Source organism: Sabethes cyaneus, chromosome 3 (assembly GCF_943734655.1).
Source record: "Sabethes cyaneus chromosome 3, idSabCyanKW18_F2, whole genome shotgun sequence".
Taxonomy (NCBI): domain Eukaryota; kingdom Metazoa; phylum Arthropoda; class Insecta; order Diptera; family Culicidae; genus Sabethes; species Sabethes cyaneus.
In genome coordinates, this window is record NC_071355.1 from 181,518,071 (window position 1) to 181,545,869 (window position 27,799).

General features: G+C 40.0%; 1 protein-coding gene across 1 annotated transcript; it reads right to left on the reverse strand.

Moving 5' to 3' along the window:
- Positions 1-124: 124 nt before the first annotated feature.
- On the reverse strand, positions 125-27,212 carry LOC128744257 (transmembrane protein 214). Its single transcript, XM_053841114.1, has 8 exons — positions 26,902-27,212; positions 25,399-26,215; positions 24,344-24,654; positions 24,134-24,279; positions 1,598-1,915; positions 1,407-1,529; positions 1,206-1,336; positions 125-935 (listed from the first exon to the last, which is right to left on the reverse strand). The coding sequence occupies exons 1-8, from the start codon at positions 27,011-27,013 to the stop codon at positions 821-823; spliced, it is 2,073 nt and encodes a 690-aa protein (XP_053697089.1). The 5' UTR covers positions 27,014-27,212; the 3' UTR covers positions 125-820.
- Positions 27,213-27,799: the final 587 nt, after the last annotated feature.

Here is a 27,799-nt window from a genome sequence, read left to right on the forward strand (position 1 = left end):
ATGTATTGAACCCTACGTGGTTTGAATGCAGATGTTGTTCCGAATTATGGATGGTGGATGGAGCATAGACGGGTAGGATAACAAGTTTGGACGGTTCTTTGAGCCATAAAGAAAGAGTTGTTCCTTTGTATTTTTTATATTTTTTCTTCACCATCAAACAATTACTGGAGCCTTAGTAATTAAACAAAAATTAAATTAGTAAAATATTATTTAAAAAAGTCTATCAAATGTTCTTACACAATGTTTCAGTTGCTCAAATGCTCACTAGCTTTCACGTTTTTCGTCTGCCGTCACCGTGGGGTGCATGTTACTCGCTAACAAACTCTTTTCATCATTATGCACATTACGGTCAGAATATTGCTGTCCTCAGAAATTTCACGTGGTTTTTTTACATAGTACCTACTTCACTTTCGCGCTTCACACTTTTACTGAATAAATGATACTTGATCAACTCACAATGAACATAACAGTTTCTATTTACTATTAATCATTCTTAGCTCCTCATTAATCGATAGCGTTAACAAAGCGCTACCGCACCGCGTTTATCTTTGTTTGAAAAATTGAGTGAACCAGTTTGCGAGAAGAAACATGTATATTGTTTCCTAGTTACGATTTCAGAACAAACTGCCTACTGGTTTTGTTTTCGAGCGGTCATTCTAGTTTTTTCCCGGAATTTCGCTACGTGTTCTTCTGTGCTCCCCGACTTTGTTGGTTGTTTTCTTATTAGCTCTCTATATTCGTACGCACTCTCCTCCTCTTCGTTCACGTTTAGTCTAGTCAGAGGTTCACCGCTGGCACTTGACGCTGCTTGCTGTCCCATTTACTTGATTTTGGCATAGAAATCAACCTGCTCGTGGAACCAGCTATAGTACTGAGCAGCAGCCTGTTGGGTACTGTTGAAGGCTTTCCCCAAGTTTTCCGGTGATAGCTGACCACTGCAAATTGAGGTAGATATTGGAATTAGCGTAAGCCTAAGCGTAACTATATTGATCGTGAACTGATATGACCAATGAATTTAATACAAAATATGGAAAACCCGTTGCAAAAATCAAAAATGTGCACTATGGTCTATGCACGCGGTTTTAACTTTGATGATTCGAACATCCTGCATGCATGCAAAGCAGCTTTAAATAACCTAAATTCATTTGACTATGCGATTGTTAAAATGATAGGACACAACAAGTACAAGTTATTATCACACTTACACAAACACCTTTGTTTTGAAGAATTCGCAGCTCTGATGATACGTATTGACGGAAAATGTACTGACCGTTGTCCACGTCGAACAAGCAAAATCTCCGATTTTCTTCGGCAGTCCAGGTGCGTACTGTTCAACCTGAAATAAGCCGATACAAATTACAAACTATTAAGCCAACATCTTTGAAAACATCATCATCGGTACTTACAAAATCCACCACTACCGGCGATTTTTGCTCGACCAGCAATTTTACGTTGCCAAAGCCCTTCTTGGCACCATTCCACAGAATTTTGCTGAAGTCTATCGAAAATTCAACGTATGGTCCAACGACCTGAAAGAGTAAACAAAGGATGTTGCAGTTGACTATTAAAGAAAGCACATAATGCATATTAGCCTTACTTTACTGGTACTCTGATAATAGACGGGTACATTTTCCTCGGCCCACTTGTAGCCCCGTGCGCTATGCTTGAGCGTACAGGTCCACGCATCCTGCACTGCCGGCAGCAGGCCCGCCTGCTTCAGCAGCTGCCCGGTGTGGGATTTTTCAAACTTTCCACCCGCCTGGTAGGTGTCGAAACCGATGAGTGCACCGGTCAGACCGAACAGCAGGAATGTGCCCAACAGGAAGGTACAGCATACTAGGACGGGTCCCGACGAGCGGTTTTTGGCGGACTTGGCGGATTTGTTCTTCTTGGAGGAGACTTTTTCCTGCACTTGCTGTTAAGAGACAGAAACAGATTTATTTACTACTGTTAGTTATTTATATAATCAACGTGTGCTTAATCAGTGCATACAACAAGGATAACTAAACCAATTTGTAATACCTTTTTGTCTTTGTTTGAGTTTTGCGCCTTTTTATTTTGATTTTTCTTTTCTGCCGCCGCCTTTGGTGCCATTATTGTTAGTTTAAGGTTCTTTCCACGTTTCACTTATCACTTATATAACTTATCTATATACAATGCTAGCTGAGCCTACGGATATGTAGTGCGCAGCTTTTCAACGAATGTTTTGTTCCTAATAAATGTGATACAAACTGCTATCACGGTGGTAATCTGCTCACCTAATTATTCAAAAGATGGTGCGTTGCTGTTATGAACTGGGAAAATTAAAACCGGAAAAATTAGCCCACACTGTTTGATCGGACCAAGAGATGTTTTTGCTGTGACTAGTTTCGATGGTATTCATCAGGCCAATTCATCTATTTTCAACATAATCGATAATTGCTGCAGGACAATCAAAACCATAAACACTTTTTAATTAGAAACTATAATACTTATTAGGTTTAACTTTACATCCATTGAATCAAGGTGCAACAAGACTCACGAGTTCCTCTACATTACAACTTTACTCAATTTAATTATCTAACGACAATAAAATTGGTAGCTCCAGCATCCAAATGCCAAACAGAACAAACAGAAAATTTTGTTCATCCTTGGAAAGCATAGATATCGCGAGACAATGACATCGGTTTATCTATTATTAGGAGATGTACAAATTGTGATACGATTATTCTTCTGATGATATACCTTATCTAGGTAGAATATTTAAGCATGCAAACAAACCGTATGAAATATTTCACAATGGTTTTGCAATGCGAGGTGATTCAATGTTGAGAAATATTTGAAAGCGATAAACAACAGACCGATTTATCATTCGTGCCTGGTGGTTTAACAAACAACTGGATATCCAACGAGGAACTCCATCGTCGATGTCTTCAACGGCCGATAGCAACAAAAATTGAAGAACATAAATAGAAGTGGATCAGACACACCCTTAAGGAAAGGAGCACACGAGATGTGCCAGAAGCACTCGATTGGAATCTGCTAGGACAACGAAAAAAAGGCAGACCCAGAGGTTCATGGCGACGTAGTTTAGCCGACGCCTTCCGGGTAGTTGACGAGTACCTGTCCTGGCGATTGGTGAAAGCCATGGCGGCTAAGTGTTGGCAGTGGAGATCTCTGATTTCATCTGACGGACAGCGGACATGGACTCATAGGTAAGTAAGATAGAAAAAGGTGTACGTTGTAAACTTTTCTTATTACCCGTTTATAAGCCCGTGGCAGCTACGCGTAGAATGAACGCAAACTTCAATAAAACATATGGCCTTATTATGTAAGTCATGTCGCGGATCACTTTGCTCGATTGGTTTACTTTTTGTATTCTATAAGTAAATCACACACGAGCCACGCGACACGATATGCTCGATTAACTTGACTAAGTCAGCCGCTACTCGACTCAACTGTCAACAATAGCAAGTGAGTTTGTTTTGATTTGGTCGTGCATTGCCCGCTATGCTGTCCGTTCTCCTCGTAATCGACACTCGACAGTGACTGAATCGGATCATGACTTACATAATAGGTTTTATAATGTTCAGATACGGGGAGAACCCATTAAAACTTTTAAGTTGAAAAATAGCTGAAAAACTTCTCGCAGAATCGCTTTTAAGAAACTGATCAAGTAAAGTAGAGATTTATTTAATTAACTTTACAACAACTATACCAAGTATTTGTGATCATTTCATTTATTTTGTTAAAAGAATAGCTGGAAACCTTAGCAAAATAGTTTCCACTGCTCGTTACGCCTCAAAAACATTAGTGGCAACCAGGATAGTCACACACAATTAGATTCGAGGCCGCTGCCCCGTCGGTAGCAAATAGAGCACTCTTTGTGATACCAACGGTATTACAACTTGGTTGTTGAACGGCTGGATAATGCGTAACATAGACCCCCTTTGTGGTGCTTAGCTTCTCATCCAGCAACTCCTATTCCTATCTCCTCGTGGTACCAGCTGGAGTAGGAGCAACCTAAGCGGAGATCGGGTAACCAACCCCGGTGAAAAGGTCGTATACCTACAGCTTTGCCAGTCACCTTGTCAACCTTGAGCGTCTATGACAAGGGGGGCCCAAAGCCTGTACACCGACAAGAACGATAACGGCTGCGCCGGCGACGCATTAACATTGCAGTTTCCCGTGGCCTGGTGATCAGAACCACAAATTTCACTTTCTTTCCCCGCAAAGATATCCACAAGGCCACCTGGAAATCACCTGATCAACGAGCATTCAACCAAATCGACCATATTCTCATCGATGGCGTCTGACGAACATCATCAGCATACGTTCCCTACAGGGCGCATTTCTCATTTAGGATCACTACCTAGCAGCGGTACATGTGCATTTAAAACTACCGACCGTATATACCTCGCAACAAAGCCTCCTCGGTTAAATATTCAGTAATTAGGCAACCCGCGAGTTGCCGCGAACTACGTAGGCGTACTGGAACATACGTGGAAAGCGCACAAGCGTCGAAAAGGCATTGTCACGAAGAATTTGGCCAAGTATCGATGAACGCGGAAGGATTTGATCACGATCTTTAGGAGGAAAAAGGGCCAGAAGGAGAACCGAGATCATAATATAAAGAGCTAATCAGACGCGCCAGTTCTATAAGAAGGTGAATCAATCCCGTAAAGGATACACACCGAAGCTTGATATGTGAGGAGTGAAACCTGATCAAAGACGAACGTGAGGTGGTAGACAGGATCTTCGATGGGTAGCTCAATGGCGATATAACAGTAGAATATGGAACGGAAGTTTACCTTGGAGTACCTACAAACGATGACAGTGTGCCGGCTCTCGGTCTCGACGAGATCCGGTGATAAATCGGTCAGCTGAAGAATAATAGAGACGCTGGGAGCACCGCGTACTCACACATCACATTTTTGGGATTTCAAGGCAGCAGACGATACAATCGACCTCGAACAACTTTAGCAGATAATGCACAAAGGCGGTTTTCCGGATAAACTGACACAGCTTATCAAAGCTACTCTGTAGGGAGTAGTGTGCTATGTGCGTGTGTTGGGGCACTCTGGAGTACCTTCGAATAACGCAGTAGTATGCGGCACGGGGATGAGCTGCCCTGTATGTTATTCAATATTGCTATTGAAGGTGAGATATGGCGAGCGGGCATCGAAACGAGAGGAACGATTTTTAGCAACAGTAGCCAACTTGTAGCCTTTGTAACATCGACATCATTACTACAAGCTTTGGGACGGCAGAAGCAATCTACGCTAGACAAACACACTAGATTAGGATGAATGGAATACAAATCAATGCATCGAAAACCAAATATCTGGTAGGAAGAGGTTCCAGAGAAAACAAAGTTTGCCTTCCACGGGCAGTGACGATTGACGGCGATGAACTGGAAGTAGTTGTTGATTTCATATATTTGAGATCTCTGGTCAACGCCGACAATACGAATAAGGAGATTCAACGACGCCTCCAAGCTGGAAGTCGAGCCTACTTTTCCCTCCGCAAGACGCTTCAATCAAGAAGCATACGCCGCCACACAAAGCTGACGTTCAAAACGCTAATCAGACAGCTAGTTCTCTACGGGCTTGAGGCAGTAACTTTGCATACGAAAGACTTACGTGCACTTGCCGCATTTGCAGGAAACGTGTTGCGGACTATTTTTGGCAGGGTACAAACAGATAGCGGACAGTGGCGTAGGCGCATGATCCACGAATTGCAGGCACTAGTTGCAGCGGCTCCCATCGTACATCTGACGAAATTTTGGAGACTACGGTGGGCCGGCCACGTCGCAAGTATGCCGAGTACAGTGGAGAGGAATTCTTGATACGGCAAGAGCCACCCCAGCTCTCGGCTGGTAGAAGTAAGCAAGTGACCGTAAAATTACACTGAAACATTTGAAAAAAAAAACAGTATTTTTTGTTCATTTCAATTATTTTAGAGCAATCATTTTTTCCAAATTTGTCAACAAGTATATCTACCAAAAATGTTCAGAAGGGTACATAAAATCAGTGAACCATTGTGTTATCATCGAAAAAGTTACAAATTTGATGGTTTTCTATGAATTTAAACCAAATTAATTGTTATAGCTCTAAAATCAAGATTTGTTTCCATAAAAGTGGCTTGCAAAATCCAGTTTTACAAATTCAGCGGTCGAAAAATATTAAGAATGTTGGCCAAATAATGTCTGAACCTATTGAGAAGCAAAAAAATTTTCATTAGTGGCAATATAGTTGCAAATGCCTTCTAAAGCGTTAAAACTGATAAATTGGGATGAACTATAAAATGAAAATATGTAAAACCAGAACCACAAAGAATATGACTGTAGATAGGTAATACGTCTAATCAACCACCACAATTAAAAACAAGTTGTATGTTTACGCACAGGCTCGGTTTTGCTTGCATAATATTAATCGCTAGCAGTTGGATTTCCACACTGCAATCTTGCTGCTACAGCATGTATCTGTATCACGGACAACAGCGACCTGTTGATATATTTTTAACAAAGAAGCCGAAGGAAAAAATATGTACTACTATATAAATAGTATTGATTACTAAAATAAGAGAAACATTTCTGTTTTTTTTTTGGTGTTGCAACACAAAACCAAGCAAACCTGAAAAGTAAACTATCGAGCAGTACAGTACAGCAGCCCACAGAAGGAGATAAACTCACTAATATATTATCTCTGATGACCTCACAATCCAGTCTGTGTATGTTTACGTACAGCGCCAAGATGTAATTGCGCTTCAAACGCTCAAATCCAACACTAGTTGGGTATTACGCATGCAGCGTTCGTTGCTAAACGATACAGTGAGTAACAAATGATCACCGGAAGAAAAATGAGAGAATCCGCGATGGGAATACTGGTTTACTATTAACTCACAATCGAAATTAACAGTACTGAATTATTCTAAATTCGAGATTAGAACTCGAATAGGCGTTTTTTTTAATTTTGTGAAAGAATGGAAAATATGTAACAATAATTACATAGGTACATCACTGAGTCAGTAAATAAGTTGTGCTGCCTACCTATGTATGTATTATTCGCAACAACACATGTTGGGAATTATTCACCACAATGTGTAGCTGTATAAACCTACATATGACAGGAGGTCTGAGTGCATTGAGACTTCGATGAAAATCAAAACACTCACTATAAGACATGGAGCAAACATTATGCTTCGATTTTAATTCGCTACCGATTGTACCATCTCAGTCAAGCAAAATTTGAAAAGGGTTTGTATGGAGCATTTGTAGAACTAGATAAAGTTTCATCGGCAACGTATTTCTTGATTTTTTTATGATCAACATCAATGAGCTGTTGGAAGTTAGGAAAGGGTTCACTTATAGTAACACGATTTTCAATTTTAGCCGGAATGCAAAAAAAAAAATGAAAAAAATCAGGAAAACAAAACATGATAACAAGCCTCCTTTAGATAAAAGCTTACTAAAACTCGTTGCATTGGTAGTTACTCTAAAAATGTACATTAAACTGAACGGAATCTTCCATTTCAGCCACGTCGAGGCTCATGATAAGAATCAATGGGAAACTGGAAATAACTTTCATCTAATCACCATGCACTTATATGGCACTTGGACTACAACCGATCATACGACCAATCGGTCTAAATTCATACACATAGGGTACGGGAGGGTATTTTCGGCCCATTAAGCAAATGCTTCTATTTTTTCGGCCTGGTCCTAGTTTTATTGGAAGAACATGTGGTTTTGACGTTCTTTTAATCAAAAACAGTAGATAACTTACATTCTTAAGAAAACAGTTGTAACATATCGGCATAGTATTTTTAATGGAAAAGGAAAATAGGCTTAATGTAGAAACAGACCGACAATACCCTTCCGTATCTTACATATTTTTAGAGCAGGTACTTCTGCTACGTAGAGGTTTATTAAATTTTTAGGATTGAATTTAAGGTTTCCAATGCAAAACCTTCTAAAAATCGGAAGTGAAAAATCACACGGGGAAAATCCTTACCGCCACGTTAGTCACAAAACCACTTTCAGGATTGACCATTTGACCCAATTGATCCCAACTGGCAACCGATTGTCCCTAAAACGCTGAAAGGTTTAATAAGTGATTGCAAATGTAAACATAAACACGACAGGCACCAGACAGCATGTAACGGTCGTATCAGTTTTTGAAAGTGCTCACCAGCATATGTGGAAACGCGTGGCAAATCCTGATTGCAAGCATACCTTTTTTTACTGAACCGGCTGTTGCGGCGGGGTACCTACCGACTGAACGATAAAGACACGGCTGACACGGTGTTTATACCTACCAACCAATTCAAATATGTATTAAACTTTGACAATCAATTGAAGACACGTCATGCATTTTCTCTTCCACTGTTAATGTAGTGGTTACCATTTATTTTCGCAGCAGCACCTTTTTGGGAGGTTTAAATTAAACCGGCGCGGCTGCCTACTCGTAGTGGAATGCATTCGTGTGTGTTGTACACATGTTCGCATGATGTGTAAATTAATGTTTAAGCTTGCCCCAAAGAGATAGCGGAATTAAATGTAATTTCAGCAATAGCAAACCACTTTCTGATTGGTTCGTCATTACTTAGATAATGCTTAAATAGACCAGAATTTATACGCGTCATGTGTTGCAATGCAACATTACATACTAATAACATCTGAGATGTCAGCGGCTTTTGCTCTTGCCGGTGGTTGACCTGTTATATTTTTTGTACCATAAGTGCTTATCTTATTAGATACCAACCTATCTATATGAAGTCGAGAAGTATAGAATAGGCGAAAGTAAAAGTGCTATAGTGGAACCAAACCACCAAGTGACTAGCAATGCTTAAGAATTTCACCGTGAAACCAGCCGGTTGCGGATGTCTTTGTCGATGATATAATACTACCCATCGAATGTTGTAGTACAGCTATGTGCAATTAGAAAAACGCAACGGCGCAACGCTGTCGCGACTAGCAAAATACCATTTGCCGACGTGTCTTCAGTTTTAAAAGGTGATCACTGCTGCTGATTACCTAACGGACAAGGCGAGAAAGAGAAAAGAAGAGTATATCTGCTCTAGGCAATAGGAACCTGCCCCTAGTATGCCAATAGTAATCACCACGCTGTGAAGCGTTTTGTACTCGTGGAACCTACAACGTAGCGAGGACAAGACACGAAAAAGTAAAACAAACACTTTGCAGCAATTGTTTCTACAAATAAAAAATGTTTTAAACTTATCGGAAAATAATCATGTTTTGGCACTTACAAACTGAATGGTGAAAGTTTAACAAGAATCCAATTATCTATTGATTCGTCGAAAAATCTAAACAAAGTAACATTATTTCATTGTTCTTTGAGTTTATAGTAACACCTAATCATAAACAAAATATTGAATATTATATTAATTTGTGATCAAACATAGCAAAATCGAGGAGCACAAAAACAAAATTGATTCTCATCCCACAAAGAGCCAACTAAGGCTATGAACCATTCCACCATTCACGCGCATCTGTCGCTTTTGAACAAAATGAATCAATAGTAAAACGAAATCATTAGGCGAAGGGTGATTTTACGTCAGAAAAGAAAGTTGATACACACAGAGAGCAAATCCCTCAAAGCTATAAAGCGAAATAGTTACAACTAATGAACTATTCTCATCTACTGTTTCTCACACATGATTCCGATACCATATTTATGTATGGGTCCTACAAACGAAGCCTAGAAACGGTAGCTCCTACACGAGAAAACATCACATTCAATCATTTACACTGCCGGATTGTTAATAGCACCCAACGAAACTCCATATCATCCGTGTAATTACTTCTACTTCCAAACACGTCAATTTACATAGTCTCGCCGAAATGAACATTTAATTTTAGTTACTGCTTCGACGAAACCCAAATTTTGACCGTCCGGTACATGCTTCTTTCGCATAGTTCCAGCAAGCAATCTCTGGAGCATGTACGTTGGTAGTAGTGCGTTGAGCATCAATTTTAGGAACCACTACAGATGCTAGGCGTAAAACTTCCCTCCTCCTCCTCCTCCAGATCAACCATTCATGGTTGTACAGTACAGACGAGCACCAAATAACGGCGCAGAACTCTATCATAACGGGGAGCGTCACATTCAAATTCTTTATCGATTTTTCCCCGCACGTTCTACTATGAATTGTAATATCATTATGTAGCATTTCCTGGATTGAATTTTCAATATATGTATAATTGCCGAAGACACGTTTTCTTTATTTCAAGCCGCATTTCGATGAAAATGTTTGGCGACCGACGATTATATCCAATTGACTCTGGCGCTGATTAACCATAGCATCAAAACTAGTCACAGTATCAGGAACTACAATTCTGCTGTGTGTAACTTTGTTTAAACAACCATCAACAAAGCGTTAACAACCGATTAACTAAAACATTTTATATCCATATTCGCAAAAATGCGGTCTTTTCTTCTTGTTCTTCTAAACGAACCAAAATCGAGTAGGTACAATTCACACTTGCCCCGCATAGAATAGAACCAACAAAACACACACCGTCTGCACACCAGTTATAAAATGGTATTGTAATCTATCAAACGAGCGAGTCTTGTAACGGACCAACTCACAGTACACGTCAATTCGCAACAAAAGCAGAAAATCAACTGAAAAACACATAGGCTCCGCGTGTCAAGTCAGTGTCAGAGCCATGGTTGCCATCATTGCCAGACAAATAATGTGAGTTTTGTCCCATTTTCATAAACGTCAAACACAAGACACTCAAAACTTCAAAACATTTTTAAGATATTTGTAACAGTGTTGTTTCGGTTATGTATATAAGATCTTGACTTGACTCTTAATTGTATTTGCTCTGAATTATTTAAGCTTTCCTCAAATTATAACAATACCGTTTTAAGGTGGTTTTTGGGCAATTTTCGAAATTTACGTTTTTTATGAAAATTTTAAAATTTACCCAATTTTAGGAATTGCCGCTGTTGTGCACTATATGTGCTACCATAGAATATATCGAGTATGCCTTGCATTATAGTCACCATAGCAAAGTTAGAAGTTTTTCATGATCAATTTAGCTTCCTTCGAATAAAGACACTATTTTACTTTCCTCGTCAGTGTTTAATTATTACGAAGGTAACAATTTGGCGACGAGTATTTAACTTGAAGAATTTTCGTCAAGATGAGCCACGATAGAAATTCCGATAGCAGCGTTCAACGAAATTCCGATGGTGGAGGCGATAATATTCAAGAGTCTTCGCTGGCGGAGGTTATCCGGCAGATGTCTCTACAGAACAACCGTCTGCTGACCCTTCTGGAACAAGTCACAGGAGGACAACCACCAGCACCGCAACGAAGCGCTCCAGAACAAATTATTGAGTCCCTTTCATCTACCATCAAGGAATTTCACTATGACCCGGAAAACGGAATTACATTCGATCGCTGGTTTTCAAAATATGAAGATCTCTTCAGGAAGGACGGTGGTAGTTTGGATGATCCAGCTAAGGTGCGGCTCATGCTGCGCAGCCTAAGCGTTCCAGTCCACGAGAAGTTTCTCAACTATCTCCTGCCGGCCCACCCACGAGACTACACTTTCGATCAAGTCGTTGACAAACTCAAATCAATTTTTGGACAGCAAAAATCCTTATTCAGCAAACGGTACGATTGCATCCAGCTCATTAAGAATGACGCAGACGACTTCGTAACGTATGCCGGGATAGTTAATCGACAATGTGAAGATTTCGAGCTTCAGCGTCTGTCCGTGAACCAGTTCAAAAGCTTGATTTTCATCTGCGGTCTTAAATCAGCAAAAGACACCGACGTCAGAACTCGACTTCTCGCAAAACTTGAACTGGAACCACCTGACACAATTAACTTGGAAGGCCTTGTTACTGAATGTCAGCGCCTATCGAATCTGAAGCACGATACGGCGTTGATAGAGAAAAAACAAAATTTTTCTTCGGTGCAAGCAGTTCGCAACTCCAAAAAGAAGCCAGGTGATGTAAAATCGTCAGGAGAACAATTACCTCCATCTCCCTGTTGGCAATGCGGTGCCATGCATTTTGTGAAGGATTGCAATTTCACAAAATATACCTGCAAGCAATGTGGAAAAACAGGTCACAAAGAGGGCTACTGCGCTTGTTCGGCGAAATCTCAACGTTCAGAGGTTGCCACCGAAAAGAAGCCGAAAAGAAAGGCTACTCAGAACCGTACCAAAACCATACAAACGGTAAATCAAGTGCGGTGCAAAAGACGGTTTGTAACCGTATCCTTTAATGGACGTTCGTGCGAGTTACAGTTGGACTGTGGCTCTGACATTTCAGTGATCACTGAACAAACCTGGAAGCAGATCGGCGCACCGGCTACAGAGCCTACGAACGTGGAAGCTACAACAGCATCTGGTGAACCATTAGAGCTTGTAGGTGAGTTAACCTGCAGTATTTCAATCAACAAAGAAACGCGACAGGAAACCTGCTATATTACATCGGTTGAAGATTTGAATGTCGTTGGACTTGATTGGATGGATGCCTTTGATTTATAATCAAAGCCGTTAGCATTGTTCTGTAAAAAGGTGAATCAATCCATTGTTTCCCCTTACTCCGATCGATATTTTTTCGACAAGTTTCCGGAGGTGTTTAAGGATAGTTTAGGCCACTGCACTAAAACCAAAATCGCTTTACACCTGGTACCAAACACACAACCTGTATTCCGACCAAAACGACCGGTTCCCTATCACGCGATTAAAAAGGTAGATGAGGAGTTGAACCGACTGCAGAGATTGGACATCATATCTCCTGTGGATTACTCAGAATGGGCAGCACCCATTGTGGTCGTCAAGAAACCGGGCGGCAAAATTCGCATCTGTGCCGATTATTCCACCGGATTGAATGCAGCGTTGGAGTCAAATCATTTCCCGTTACCTACTCCGGAAGACATTTTCAGTAAACTACCGGGCAGCCGTATTTTCAGCATAATCGATCTTTCCGATGCTTATCTTCAAGTAGAGGTAGATGATGAATCGAAAAAACTGCTCACGATCAACACGCACAAAGGTCTGTATCGTTTCAATCGATTGGCGCCGGGAGTTAAATCCGCACCAGGAGCATTTCAACAGCTAATGTCAACGATGATTTTGGATCTACCAGGAGTTGAAGCCTTTTTAGACGATGTTATCGTATATAGCAAAACGGAAGTTGAGCATCATTCAATGCTCTGCAAGCTTTTCAAGAGGCTTCGTGAGTATGGCTTTAATTTGCGACCAGAGAAGTGCCGATTTTATCAGAAAGAGATCAAGTATCTTGGACTGATAGTTAATGCTGATGGAATTCGTCCTGATCCTGCAAAAGTAACTGCGATAGCGAATATGCCGGCACCAACTAACGTGACAGCGCTTCGTTCATTCCTGGGAGCTGTTAATTTCTACGGCAAGTTTGTTCGGGAAATGCACACATTACGTCATCCACTCGACAAGCTTCTCAAGAAAGATGTAAAATTTAACTGGAATTCAGAATGTCAACACGCATTTCTGAATATCAAACGAGTTTTACAATCGAATCTTCTTTTGACACACTACAATCCGGAACTGGACATAATTGTTGCTGGTGATGCGTCAAAAACAGGTATTGGTGCCGTTCTGTTACACCGTTTTCCTAACGGCGATATAAAAGCAGTTGCACACGCAAGTAGAACATTGAACGCAGCAGAGCAAAATTACAGTCAAATAGAGAAAGAAGCTTTAGCACTGGTTTTCGCTTGTGTAAAGTTCCATCGCATGCTGTGGGGACGGAAATTCACCCTGCAAACTGACCATCAACCATTATTAAAAGTTTTCGGTTCGAAAAAAGGAATACCTGTACACACTGCAAATCGACTCCAGCGGTGGGCTCTCACTCTTCTGGGTTATGACTTCAAGGTCGAATATATCTCAACGCAGAATTTCGGATACGCTGATGTTTTGTCGAGGCTTATCGACAAACACGAAAAACCACAAGAAGAAGCAGTCATCGCTACAGTTTACGTAGAAGCTGACGTCAGTTCGTGTCTCCATGAAACATTGCAGAATACTCCTATTACGTTCGAAAAGGTTCGAGGCGCTACGGCTAGTGATCCTGTTCTCCAGAAGGTAATTAGCTACATTCAGGATGGGTGGCCAGCCCGTTGCAATGATGTTGAAGATCCCCGTGTTCGTGAATTCTACAGCCGCCGCGAATCATATTCCGTGGTTAACGGTTGTGTGCTAATGATGGATAGAATCGTTGTTCCCGACTGTTTTCGTAAACGCATTTTAAAGCAGCTACATGAAGGACACCCTGGCATGGAAAGAACTAAGGCGATTGCACGCAGCATAGTTTTTTGGCCATCGCTTGACAACGATATTGCTGATTATGTCCGTCGTTGTTACAACTGTGCATCTACAGCAAAGTCCGCACCTCATTCCCAACCACAACCGTGGCCTCGCACTGAAGGACCATGGCAGCGGCTTCATCTGGATTTTGCTGGGCCAATAGAAGGTGTGTATTATCTGGTCGTAGTGGATTCTTATAGTAAATGGCCGGAGGTTCTTCAGACTAGATCTCCTACCAGTTCAACTACCATATCGTTCCTACGCGAGTGTTTCGCCCGTTTTGGAATTCCTGTTTCGCTTGTATCCGACAACGGCAGCCAGTTTACGAGTGCTGAATTCCGTGTTTTCTGTGAAGAATTGGGAATAGTACATTTTCGAACTGCACCGTACAATCCGCAATCCAATGGCCAAGCAGAGCGATTTGTGGATACATTAAAACGTTCCCTGAAGAAAATTGTCGGGGAAGGAGAAGTGTCAACGTCAATCGCGCTCCAGATATTTTTGCAAGTGTACAGATCCACACCGTCAGTAGTGCTTAATGGTAACTCCCCGTGTCATCAGCTTCAAGGACGTACCATGAGAACTACTTTGGACCTGATACGACCAACAAACAAAGCTTCTATTCAACCCGAAGCACTTCGCCATAGTAAATTCCAAAAGGGATCACTGGTTTTTGCTAAGGTTTACTCAAACAAAGACAACTGGAAATGGATGCCTGGTACAATTTTGGAAGAGATTGGTAACGTAAACTATAATGTTCTTCTGGATCATCAAATCGGAAGACGTAAGGTATTGCGTTCTCATTTGAATCAATTGATACCGCGTGTGGCAGATACTACACCACAACCAACACCGTTGAATATTCTGTTGGATGACTTTGGCATAAGTAAATCCAACGAGAATGAAGTTGAAATTTGTGAAAGTTCAATAAGACCAGCGTTTGCAAATGTCTCCGCAGAAACGCCGATACTGTCAGTTGCTCCTGTACCTGATAGTCTCTCAATGCCGGATAGTAATGTGTCACATGATGAATGTGATTCCACCCTGTTAGCAAATTCGAATATTGATGTTGGACCATCCTGTTTTTCTACGCCTGTTGCACAACAAGACCAACGTCCGGTTCGAGCTGTCCGGCCACCGAGAAAACTGAACGATTACCTGATGTTTTAACTTAAAGGGAGAGATGCTACCATAGAATATATCGAGTATGCCTTGCATTATAGTCACCATAGCAAAGTTAGAAGTTTTTCATGATCAATTTAGCTTCCTTCGAATAAAGACACTATTTTACTTTCCTCGTCAGTGTTTAATTATTACGAAGGTAACAATATGCCACTATTTTGTAGCGTATTTTTAGAATTGTTTTTACCCAAATTTAGAAATTTACACGAAATTTTAAGTGAATTTTGGAATATATGCTATTTCAATTTTTGTCTAACGTATTCTTTGCGTGAAAAACAAATTCAGTATATGCCAGACTTAAATTAAATTTAAACTTAAATTTCAAGTTATTTGGTATAAACCTTTGCACGGTGCCTAACCTCAACTCTGGTTTGACGTTTTTGTGTGTTTTGTTTTGATTCCCTTCGTAACCTAATTTTATTGCTAGTGGGTTTATTACTTGTAATTGGTACCACTTGTTTGCGGAAACCGGAAATACCCGACTTTTCCGAAGCAGGAAAATGATAACAGTTCTGTACAACGTATATTTTTGCCCTTTTTGCAGTTTTTTGCTTTTGGGTCTTACGAATAAGTAATCAAAACAAACCCCACAACACTGTCAAACCTGGGAGGAAAAAAACGCACTGACATCTGCGTGCAATGCTTTATTAACGTAGAACCACACTTTTGTTTAGTATATTGGTGTGCACTTTAGAAGTACAAAAAATAAACACCAATTTTAGAGATAGGTATTTGCATCAATCGATCCGAACCTTTTCTATGCATTGATCGAATAGAGAATGTAATAAAAATTTATCGAGTTACTATTGAAGTTAGCATAAATATCAAGCATGTCAAGAATGAACGTATCAGCCAATCACATTTTGGTTCCCAGACCCAATACGACAATCTTATAACCTACGATTTCGCTTAGTTCGATTGAAGAAAACAGACAAAATCTTACTTTCCGTCCCAAAAGGGGAAAATTATTCGTTTCGACTTCGATATCGAATTTCGATTCAATAAAACCAAGACCAAGATGTTGATGTCCTGAAAGCAAACAATTTTGGAATGAGTAAAACTATCTTGCTTCCGATCGATTTTATCATTTGTACATTGTACCTATATGAATGTACCTATATGAACTTGATGTCCTGAAAGAAAACCGTTAAAGAAAAGTGCATAGCCATCCCTTCCCTCCAATGTATTACCGTGTACCCCCGCTGGAATGACCTTCCTTAATCTGAACAATCTTAATCTGAACCCCGTTGGTATGAATGCGTTCACATTAAAAACTGATCAAGTGTCATACACAATTGACGGTTAAGTTGACCGGGCAAATTGAAAAAAAGCAGAAAAAAACTTAATACGTTTCCTCTTGCTCAGCAACTTTGGCAATATAGCTCATACGCAACTTATTTCTCTCCAGCACTCAAAATAGACTATTTTAGATGATACTGTCGAGCCAATTTCCACTTCTACAATCTGGATGTTCAGAATTCGAGCATATTCGACATGTTTTCAAAATGTTTGTTTTCGTCAAATAAAAATAACAAGGTCATAGGGTGCGCGCCTTGCGCGTATGTGAAAAAATCGGTCGTAAATAAGAGGACGTTAATTCCAATTTCGGACGTAAAACAAGAGGACGTTAATTCAAATTTCGGACGTAAAAAAAGAGGATGTTGGTTCGAATTTTGGACGTAAAAAGAAGTTATTTCGAGTTTCCTGATTTGATCACCTCATAATTTGTGACGGTAACCTTAATTGAAATTAACGTAAAACAAGAGGACCGTAATTCAAATTTTGGACATAAAACGACAGGGCGTTAATTAAAATTTCGAGCGTAAACAAAAGAGAGCGATAATTCAAATTTAGGACGTAAAACGAAATCACGTAAAATGAATGCACGTCAAAAGAGATTTTAGTGTATATCGATATAGGATACGGGAGGATATTTTCAGTCTATTAAGCGATTGCTTCTATTTCTTCAGCCTAAGCCAAGTGCTAGTGGAAGAACAAGTGGTTTTGATGTTCTTTTAATAAAAACAGATTACTTACATTTTTAAGAAAATAGTTAGGGTATGTTACTGCTTCGTCATAATTGCCTATTCCCGTCCTATCCAACACAAATTATCAAAAATATCAGCGATTTTTATGACACACAATGCAAAATTAGTTATTCCCTAATATTTTAGTTTGTTGCCTTTCATACGCGATCAATCAAAGTGAGCTGAGATCTATTTAAATGCTTTTTTTCAACAAAGAATTCCTAGCAGCCAAATTTGCATTTTTTCGTGCGACGAAGAAGAAAATGTCGACTAATCGTTTCAATTTCCGTCATTCATAAAATGAAAATAACTCATGCAACGCATTGTTGTTATTCTGCAGCTGGGAAAACTTGCATAATCTACAGAAATTTTGCAGAATAATATTTGTCATGCTGTCCTACACAAATACATGCGCGCTAGCGTCGTAAACATTATTGTGATTTTTTAGTTCGGACGATGAAAATTTTTGATGGACGGATTTTAAAACGGTGCGACGAATTTAAGATATAAAGTCCGTTGCGTAATTTCAATCAAATGCTTTATTAATCGCTTTCTAGTGAATTCCAAGGGCATGGATCGTAAGGTAAGTGTGTTTGAGTCAAATCAGCAGCAGAGCTTTTGGAGTATTCATTAAATCCACCTAAAGGCCCTGATACAATGCATACGGATTTTACTACGTTGCGGAAATTAGACAGAAAACCCATGGAAAAACTGTCAAATTGCCGCAACGTAGTAAAATCCGTATGCATTGTGTTTGGGCCTTAAGAAATGATGAAATCTAGAGTGGTTTTCCTTACTACGACGGGAATTAGAAATAAACCCTATAACATATTAAAGTATATCGCGTAAAGTATTTATTTAGCGAAAGAAAAGAATAGGGTAGACACACCATTAGTGGTGGTAGCACCAGTAGTGGTGGAAACTTGACTTATTCCATTATTTTTGCAGATTTCGGTACAAGTTTGATAAGTATCGAGTAGCAGTATTATTTGATAAATATCAAACTTGTACCAAAATCTGTTTCTGTTTCTGTTTCTGTTTGCAGCACAAGGTGGGGCAGTTAGAGCCAAGTCTGTCCAGGGCTGAGATAAGGTGGTTGTGATAATGTTAAAAGAATCCGTGCGGATTACGCTAGCTCCATAATGTATTGGTGATTATGGATTAATGGGCGGAAGAAGAGTGACAGAACTTGGCTTGATATAATTGTGTGCTTGGTCAATATAGCATAAGATGGCTTGTACTTATCTTGTTTTCTCCTTCCTTTTTTGTTTCCTCGTCTTGTTCGTAGTCAATCTTAATTGAACCTAAAGCAGGCTCCACGCCGGCCGTCCTCTCCATCGTTGTCACCAGTGTGGTCATCTGTGGCTGATCTCTTGCCTCCCCTCACGGCAACATTATTGTTGCCGTGAGAAGAAGCGATAGAGATCAGGCAGAAAAGAAAGAAAAGAAAAGAAAAGAAAAGAGGAAATTTTTAGTCAACATGTTGATTGCAATTTTCAAGTTAGTAATATCACGAGAATTCTATGTCTGACCATCACCTATGTTACTACCGACTAACTACTCGCTAGGCTGGACGCTACTCATCTCCCAAATACCCATGTCATCACGATTGACCCAGCGCTGTTCAACAACCTATGCTCATTAAAAGCCACAGCCGCCTCTTTATCTACCATCTTTGCAGTATTGTAGCTGATGGCGTAAATTTTCGAATATTTTGTGCGGAATATTATTCAAGAGCAATATTATCGCTCAGAACTATCGAAAAACTACTTGAACTTCCGAATAATAGAGCAGATGCGATATAATGGGGACTGGTACTCGCTCGTATTATTCCCGGTGGCATTAATTGCATATTTGTAGCGGTAGTCAACCGATTTGTCGGTATGCTCTTCAGACCGTGGTCAATTGAAATGATTCTGTAACTAAGAAGGGATGAGGTGGATCAAAAAGAACTTCACTTGGAGATATGTATATATGCCGTGTTAGATCTTAAGTGCAAGCTGTCACTAAAGCAAGACTTAATAAGATGTTAACGACGTTGATAATTCTGTGAGGATGGTATTGAATCGAAAAAAAAATCCTCATACCACGGCCATATATTATGTACTATGACCCCATTTTAGGAAGTGGAAATGATTGAGGACAGCCCTTCGCTATCGCTTGAATCAGCCAGAAAATCGAATACCTGTTTTTGTTTGAAGAAGTTTTAACTCTAAAAAGATTTAGTTAGAAATGGAATTTCAGTTGACGTCTGCCAGCATTGGGCAATGGACAGAACAAAATATATATCGAGGCTATAAGGCTTTTCGAGAGATCCACTAAGTCCGACCGCGACGACAGCCGCAAGAATGGAGAGGAACAGGCCGCCGGTGAGTTGCCACCGTTCGACTTGATGGACTCTCCGACAGAAGCTCATCAGCATTAGGAAGGCCCTTGGGAGACAAACAGCGTCATTCATGATCATTTTATGTTGTTAGTTGAATACCGTTAACGCGGTTAGTCACAAGACATGCAAATCATTCTAATAAAGGAGGGAAAAAAAATAATTATAATTACATCCAAAACAATACAATAGAGGTGACAGTAACAGCAACGATAGCAATAATAGTAATAGCATAGGAAACTGACACAGGAACACAGCTACTGACTATAACTTCCTGCCCATTAATAATTGTAATTTGGCAGCATAGGTATAAGAAGAATTTCCGACTCATCATAGAACACTCAAACATATATTCATTCGTACCTATACACCCATGCACACTCATACATGCATACACATGTATACATGTACGTGTGTGTATATTTTTCAGTGCTGTGCTGTCCATAATCGCATAACAGCCACAAATTCTATGGCAATCTCATAGAAAATGTCTCGATTACGCAAATAAAGACATCACATCATTTTTGAACACTCGTTCGTTCTAACTAGCGATACATTTTAATTTTCATGAGTAAGTCAAAATCTCATGAATGGTGGGTAGGATTTGGTTTCAGTTTTCTAGAGAAATTTCTGTGCATACCAGCAATTCATCTAGGGAACTGAGTAAGCCCTCCCGGTGCTTCGGCCCAAACGGATTGAATTTAAAATCAAATCCGTTCGATTTCGCTCCATTCCGCTTTACGAGACACATGCTACACAAAAAGCTAAATTATGCAATACTACATACTACACATATATCCAACTTAAACTATAAACATTCTACATGCGGAACTAAGAATTTTTAGGTCGTTTGGCCGAAGTACGCGTCAAACCACCTACCCATGGGAGGGAATATCAAACTTGTACCAAAATCTGCAAAAATAATGGAATAAGTCAAGTTTCCACCACTACTGGTACTACCACCACTAATGGTGCGTCTACCCTAGACTGAATTTGGAAGTAAATACCCTCTCGTACTACTATAAGAATTAGTTCGAATCGCAAATCTCGTATGAAAACGTGGTAGACGGAATATTCAAGCATGTGACGTAGTGCAAAAATTTTCAGAAAGGGGAACACTCAAAGACTAACGAGGGAATTCTTTATATAGGGCACGGGAGGGTATTTTCGGCCCATTAAGTCTTTTCCAAGTGATATTTGTCCTACACGTTGAAAACAAGCCAAAAAAACTGGTTTTCGTGGAAATCGCTCCACGACGGATCAGGTTTTTATCCTGCGTCAGTTCCTAGACAAGCTTCGGGAGCACAACTTGCAGATTCATCATCGGTTTGTGGATTTTAAGGCGCTGTACGATTCAGCCAAACGAAAACAGCTAGGGCAGATAATGCTAGAGAATATAGTTATCCGACCAAACTCATTACGGTGATTCGGGCGATGCTGGATGGATCAAAATCATGCGGCAGAATAACGTGTGACTGAGGTCTCAGCTGTCGTAATGCAGATGCCGCTTGGTTTTTAAAATGACACCGGTATCATCGGAATCAATCATAGAGTAGTGGAAACAGTTTCTAGGCATTTCAAGTGAGAAGTGGGATTAGGACTTACTGTCAGTACCGCCAAAACGAAATACATGGTTACAGGCAGGGAGCGTGGGAGTCCAAATGGTGTTGATGTCGAGGTGGAGCTGGATGGGGAACGATATGAAGTAGTGAAGGATTCATATATTCGCACAAAAGTGGTGCTCTATAAAACAGCAATCTTCCCAGTGGCCATTTGCGGACATGAACCATGGACGTTAAAGGAAGCTGAAAGACCGACGGGTAATTGGGGTTTTAGAGCGTAAAATTTTGCAATCTATACTTGGTGGTAAAATGAAAAATAGAGTGAGGCGCAGAAGTATCACGAGCTGTATCAATATCGAGTAACAAAATATCCTGATATATTGAGAGCATTACAATGTGGCAGGCTGCGGACTGCCCGACGAAAGAGTAGCAAAAACACTATTCAGTATAGAACCAGAAAAAGGTCTTAGAGTTCGGGGCAGATCCCGCACCCGATGGATATGCGCTGTCGAGGACAACTCGAGGGGATTGGCGAATGGCAGCCTGGGGCTAACAGTACTGGAGGACCGTAATTCGTTCGGCGCAGGATCGATAACGTCGGCGCTAAAATAAGGGTATTTGACTACAGAATCGACGATCAGTAAAATCGGTAAAACCCTTGTATACAAATTTTCACGCCGATCGGTTCAGTAGTTTCCGAATCTATAAAGGACATACAGACAGACAGAAACTGATTCTATATATGGTCGGTGTCAAGTCAGCCTGAATTAAGTCACAAAATTTAAAAAAAAATTTATGACAGCAAACGATCAAGAGCTTCCTAAATTACATTTTACTCTAACCAGATTACATAAATGTTACAATTAGCCAGAGCCTGAGAGTGCAATGATTTCGAACGGTTGATAGCTTTAAACAACATAGAGTAGCAAACTTTGACTTCGTTTTTCTCGAAATTAGAGTATTATATAGATTTTGCATATTGTACTCGTCGTATTTCCTTCTGGTTGGAAATCCGCTTACATGTTTCTAGTACATAAGAAAAACAACAAAATATACATTGACAACTACAGAGGCATCTCTGTCTTAAGTGCATTATCGAAACTCTTCGAATCACAACGAGGATCGTGCCAATTTCCTCGTTCGTCCAGCAATACATCACTGCGAGCAGCACGGATTCATGCTCAAGCGCACATCGCCTACCAGTCTACTAACACTCACTACGTATGTAACGGATTGCTTTGACGACCGACAGTCAGACAGACGTTATTTACACGGATTCCTCCACCGCTTTGGACAAGCTGAATCATCAGGTAACCGTCGCAAAACTGGACAAACCGGGCATTGGAGGGCCGCTGCTTCAGTGGTTTAAATCGTATCTGTCGAATCGTCTTATTAATGTATCTATCGATGGGTTCACCTCACCGGCTTTCACCACTTTTTCCGGAATCCCACAGGGTAGCCATCTCGGACCGTTGGTTTTTCTTATTTATTTCAACGATGTCAAGGTCCCCGACTTGTGTTCGCCGACGACTTGAAACTCTCTAAAGTCAACGGTCCAGGAGCAACTGTTGATATTCGGTGGATGGTGCAATTACAATCGCTTGGTACTAAACCCCGACAAATGTGAAGTGAAAACGTTCTCGAGAAAGCTGAATCCTATAATATTCGATTACCGATTATCAAGCGTCCCTATACGCCGTGTAGATTGCATCAAAGATCTTGGGGTACTGCTGGACTCTAAATTGACTTTCAAACAGTATGTTTCGTTCGTTGTCGAGAAGGCCTGCAGGGATTCATTATGCGTATCGCCAAAAACTTCAATGATATTTATTGTTGGTGTGCGTTGGCTCGCTCCAACCTCGAGTATTGCGCACCTGTATGGAACCCGTATCAACAGAACGGTTTCAGTCGAATAGAGTCGGCGCAACGGTGGTTCATCCGCTATGCTCTACATAAATTACCATGAAATGATCTGCTCCGGTTACCAAACTACGAACAGCGCTGCAGATTAATCAACTAGGACACCCTGCAAACACGTCGGGACGTAACTAGAGTCGTCTTCGTATCAGATGTTCTGACATCATTAATTGACTGCCCGTGGATTCTAGAAAGACTCGACATCTTAACTCGGCCTCGTTTAACACGGAACAATTCCTTCTTGGTTCTTTCATATACCGCACCGGCGAACTAATTACAGCATCTCCGGTACTATAACCGGCTTACAACGCAATTGCAACCGTTTTGTATCCTACTTTGGCTTTGACGTCTGCCGCAACGTGCTGAAAACCCGATTTAATACTCTAGCTACTAGTTTTTAAGTAGTCAGTAGGATAAAAAAAAATTGTTAACTTTTAATTAATAAACAGACGAATACATTATACGCTGAAGCTCATTGCTAATCGAACCCAACGTCACTGGCATGAGCTGCTGTTGATCGCCAAAACATTTTGCAAATTTTGAACTTACACGGTTTTAGCGCATTTTCTACACTTGTGCTTATATAATAAGTGATCCTAATGTGTCTATAACTGCCACTAAACTCAATAAAACATATATGAATCCTATCAACTACCCTTCGTAAGCTTGTCTGCATTTCTCCAATATAGAAGATATGTGTGATACACACAGGTGCTCAAACGTTTAAATAATTTAGGAGACTTACCTGCAGTATTGAAATAGAAGCTTTCAGTCCTTCTACTTTTTTTCTCGTTTGTCCCAATTCAACATTAATGGATTGAATATCATCCAAAAATTGATGAAACAATCGATCGTTAATTAACTTTAAGGCAACATCCGTAGTAGAATTATCTGAAAAAATATAATATAATTTTTAGAAACTGACTGATAAAACAATTTTTTGACAAAATCATACCAATATAATTAAGGAGCGCCGCCGTTTGCTGCACATTTTTCCTATAAAGACCGCGCCAAACGGTCCAGCACTCCGGATCCTCAGTTAGGCACAGCATCAGTCCAAAAAAGATAAGTTCTGGTTTCGCGATAAACTGTATGTTTTTGAACATGGTCGTAAAGGTGCTAGATACTTTCGGTGCACTACAAACGTACCGCTCCACCAGCAGCATGGAAGCTTCCTCCAGTGTCTTAGTAACATCCCGGCTTGCCTTGGATTGCGTCGAGAGTGAACTGAGGATAGTGAGAAAATCGCTGGAAGAAATTTCCAACCTGCAAAAGAAAAAATTAAAGTTAAATTGCTCTCAAGGTTTCTAATTTTAAACAGAGAGTATCTAAGTGCACAAGAGAATTAATAATTTATGTAAATCCATTTTCTACAAGGCAACCGTTAAAGTACTTGTTTAGTTCCTATAATAAGTATAATTTAGCATTTATGAAGAATTAAAATAATTTGATTCTCAATAATGTAACTTTTACAACTCTCAAAGGCTATCTACCATCTATTGAAGTATCCAACAGAATAATTTATGGGGACAACGTTAATTTGGAATTCCTAGTGTCATCATTCCAAATCTGAACGTTTCAGGTAAATAATGAGCTGTTGATCTAAACTTTCCTACCGACCAGCTATAGACAATCTTAACATTCATACAATAATAGTGACTGAGGAATGCGATACGCGACAGTGTAATTAGATCCCCAACCAATTTAAGCGCATTAGTTTCGCGCGGCTATTCTTTCCTCTGCTGTCCGCTTACGATACGGTAGAGAACACTTGCGCCATTGTGACGCATTTTGACGGAAACCAAAACTCAATATAGGCAAAGATAAATTGACGTGCTTTCCACATCACGCTGAGTTGGACTGTTACCTATGCTGTAATTTTCTTCACCATCGAGATCTAATTGCAAAGATTAATGTGACACTAAGTGACTTAGATAGCTCCTAAGCAGCAATTGACCCACGATTTCGAAATCAATTAATGTCTTATCTTATCCAACGAAAACTACTCACCTGGCAGTTTTATGTTTTACAAGTATCCTGTGTACGTACTCGTAGACATATTTGCTGTAGGTTTTAAGCTCTACCACGGGTACCATGATGTCCTGCCATACCTTCAGTCCAACGTTGAGATCCTGAAAGCCACCTTGGCCGAGTGCCCACAACAGGCTAAGACCAATGTTGCTGCGGTTTTGGAAAGAATTCCGCAGGATCGCGTTACGTGCTAGATTGTTAATGCAAACCTGGGGCTTTTGAAGGGCAATTGCTTGCAACAATATTATGTGACCCATGTAGGGCAGATTTTTGTTCATATCTTCAGCCAAATTTGAAAGTGATAAGTCGTAGAAAAATTGTAAAATCTGAATACCGGCTTTTTCAATAGATTCAACGATAAGTGCTTTTAGTTCCTGAGGAATGACATTATAAGGATAAGCCAATGATTTGCCTGCGAAAACTGGATCGGCATTTTCGACTCGAAGTTTTTCATTCAGAAACATTGTGATTCCCTTCAAAATCAACAAATGATTGTCTTTAAAATTTTCATTCACAGCCCATAAATGAGCACGCAGGTCGCTAATAACGACAGATTTTAATGCAGCTTCAACATCTTTGAATTTTGGTTTAACATGCTGCCGCGGTTTTTCAGATTCATTCTTCTGTTTGCTTTTAGCTTGCTGTTGCTGATTCCGAGCCGGTGATTTTTTCCTATCGTGAGCCGCGTGCTTCCCATTAACCATGTTCTTCTTCTCGTGGTTGTTATTCTGATTGAAACTGAATAATTCATCGTCCTTCACATTGGCGTACAGCGACCGAATCTGATCCATTGTGTCTATAATTAAATCGAAAAACAAATAGCAAAAACGAAAGTTAGACGTTTATCGAATATATGCTCGTACGCGTCACGCGTTTCGAGATGCAGAATGAGTACTGATCTTCTGATGAACAAAGCGAAACGCATTCAATTTGCTGGTCTAACTCCGGTCTGATTTGGGTATTCTTGGGTATTTTACCATCTGAACCAGCATTGAAGTCACTTTTAAAATAGTTTTTTTATGGCGATTACAGCGACGCAATGACAAGGGGTATAAATTCGTATGTTTTAGTTTTTAAAGCGAATTAGAAATAGCAGGTTGGCTACAAGATTGGATTAAACTACAAAATTACGCGATGAATGCTTATCGTGACGTATAAGAAATGCATGCATGTTTTAAGTTTTTGGAAATCAAACCACTTTAGAAATCAACCACTAAATTAAAGTTTGGTCAAAGTCTAATTGCGATAATTGCAGTATGTAGAAATAAATTTAGAAGATCCCCAACATGATATATACATAGATTATATATAGAACAGCCCCTCGGCAACTGTTCGTTCTGTTCCCGTGCATTTTCGCTTCCGCTGATTATTTACGTGTGCACTAAGGAAGTTGAGTCGTGTTTCGATTTAAATGTTATCCGAACAGAAAACTATAATAAACTACTTGTGTTCCTAGGCGTAGGTATATACCATGTCACTCACCATCTTCTATTTTAGCAAATTCGGCTTTACCAGCTGCTGCTTTCTTAGTTTTGTCTCCACCGTTTTTACGACTTTTCTTCTGTTTAACAACGACTTCCCACTCGGTCGACATTTTATGATCCAAAAACTTTCGCCGGTAGAACTAATTAACGGTAACAGTCGTTTATCGAAGCAGCAGTTGATGAGGTCCCGTTATTTCAAGGTAACTCAATATTTCTTATCGCAACCCAATTGATTCGAGACCAACACTACACTAATAAATCCACTATCATAAACTATCAGTAAACAAGATAAATTTCCGAAAAACGCAACAATCAAAAATAAATGTATGGATACGATGCTAATTAAATGCCTCCTTTGAAAAAAATATTTCTAAATAAATGACATGACGTGCACATGACATTGTATGTTTCTGTTTCAATTTCAGTTTCTTTCTCTCTTTTCGACATTTGCGTTGACGAAAAATCGACGAGACATAAGAAATCTTCACAAGACTGTGTGCGATACTCGTGGCAGGTTTTAGAATCATCGTGCACTCTGAGAAAACTTTTCATTCACCAGCAATGGTTCGCTATTGACCTGTTCGAGAGAAACTTATGCGCTGACGTTGGTAGTCTTTAGAACTAGCCAAAAATTGACAGTTTGCATGAAGAATCGGAAAAAAGTTCACTTTTTTAATTTTCTTAATGTAGTGAAACGATGTACAAACGAAATTATCACAGGTTATATATTACGGTAAGTCTATTGCAAGCAAGATACAGGATAGTGGGATAACCAAAGAGAACATTCATAATTTTCATGTAATGCCGAAGTAACGTGGTTCGTAGGATTGCCAAGTGTGAAAATTACAAAAACCGGCCGGTCGGTCACGCCTTCAAAAAATGGGGGGGAGTGGGGG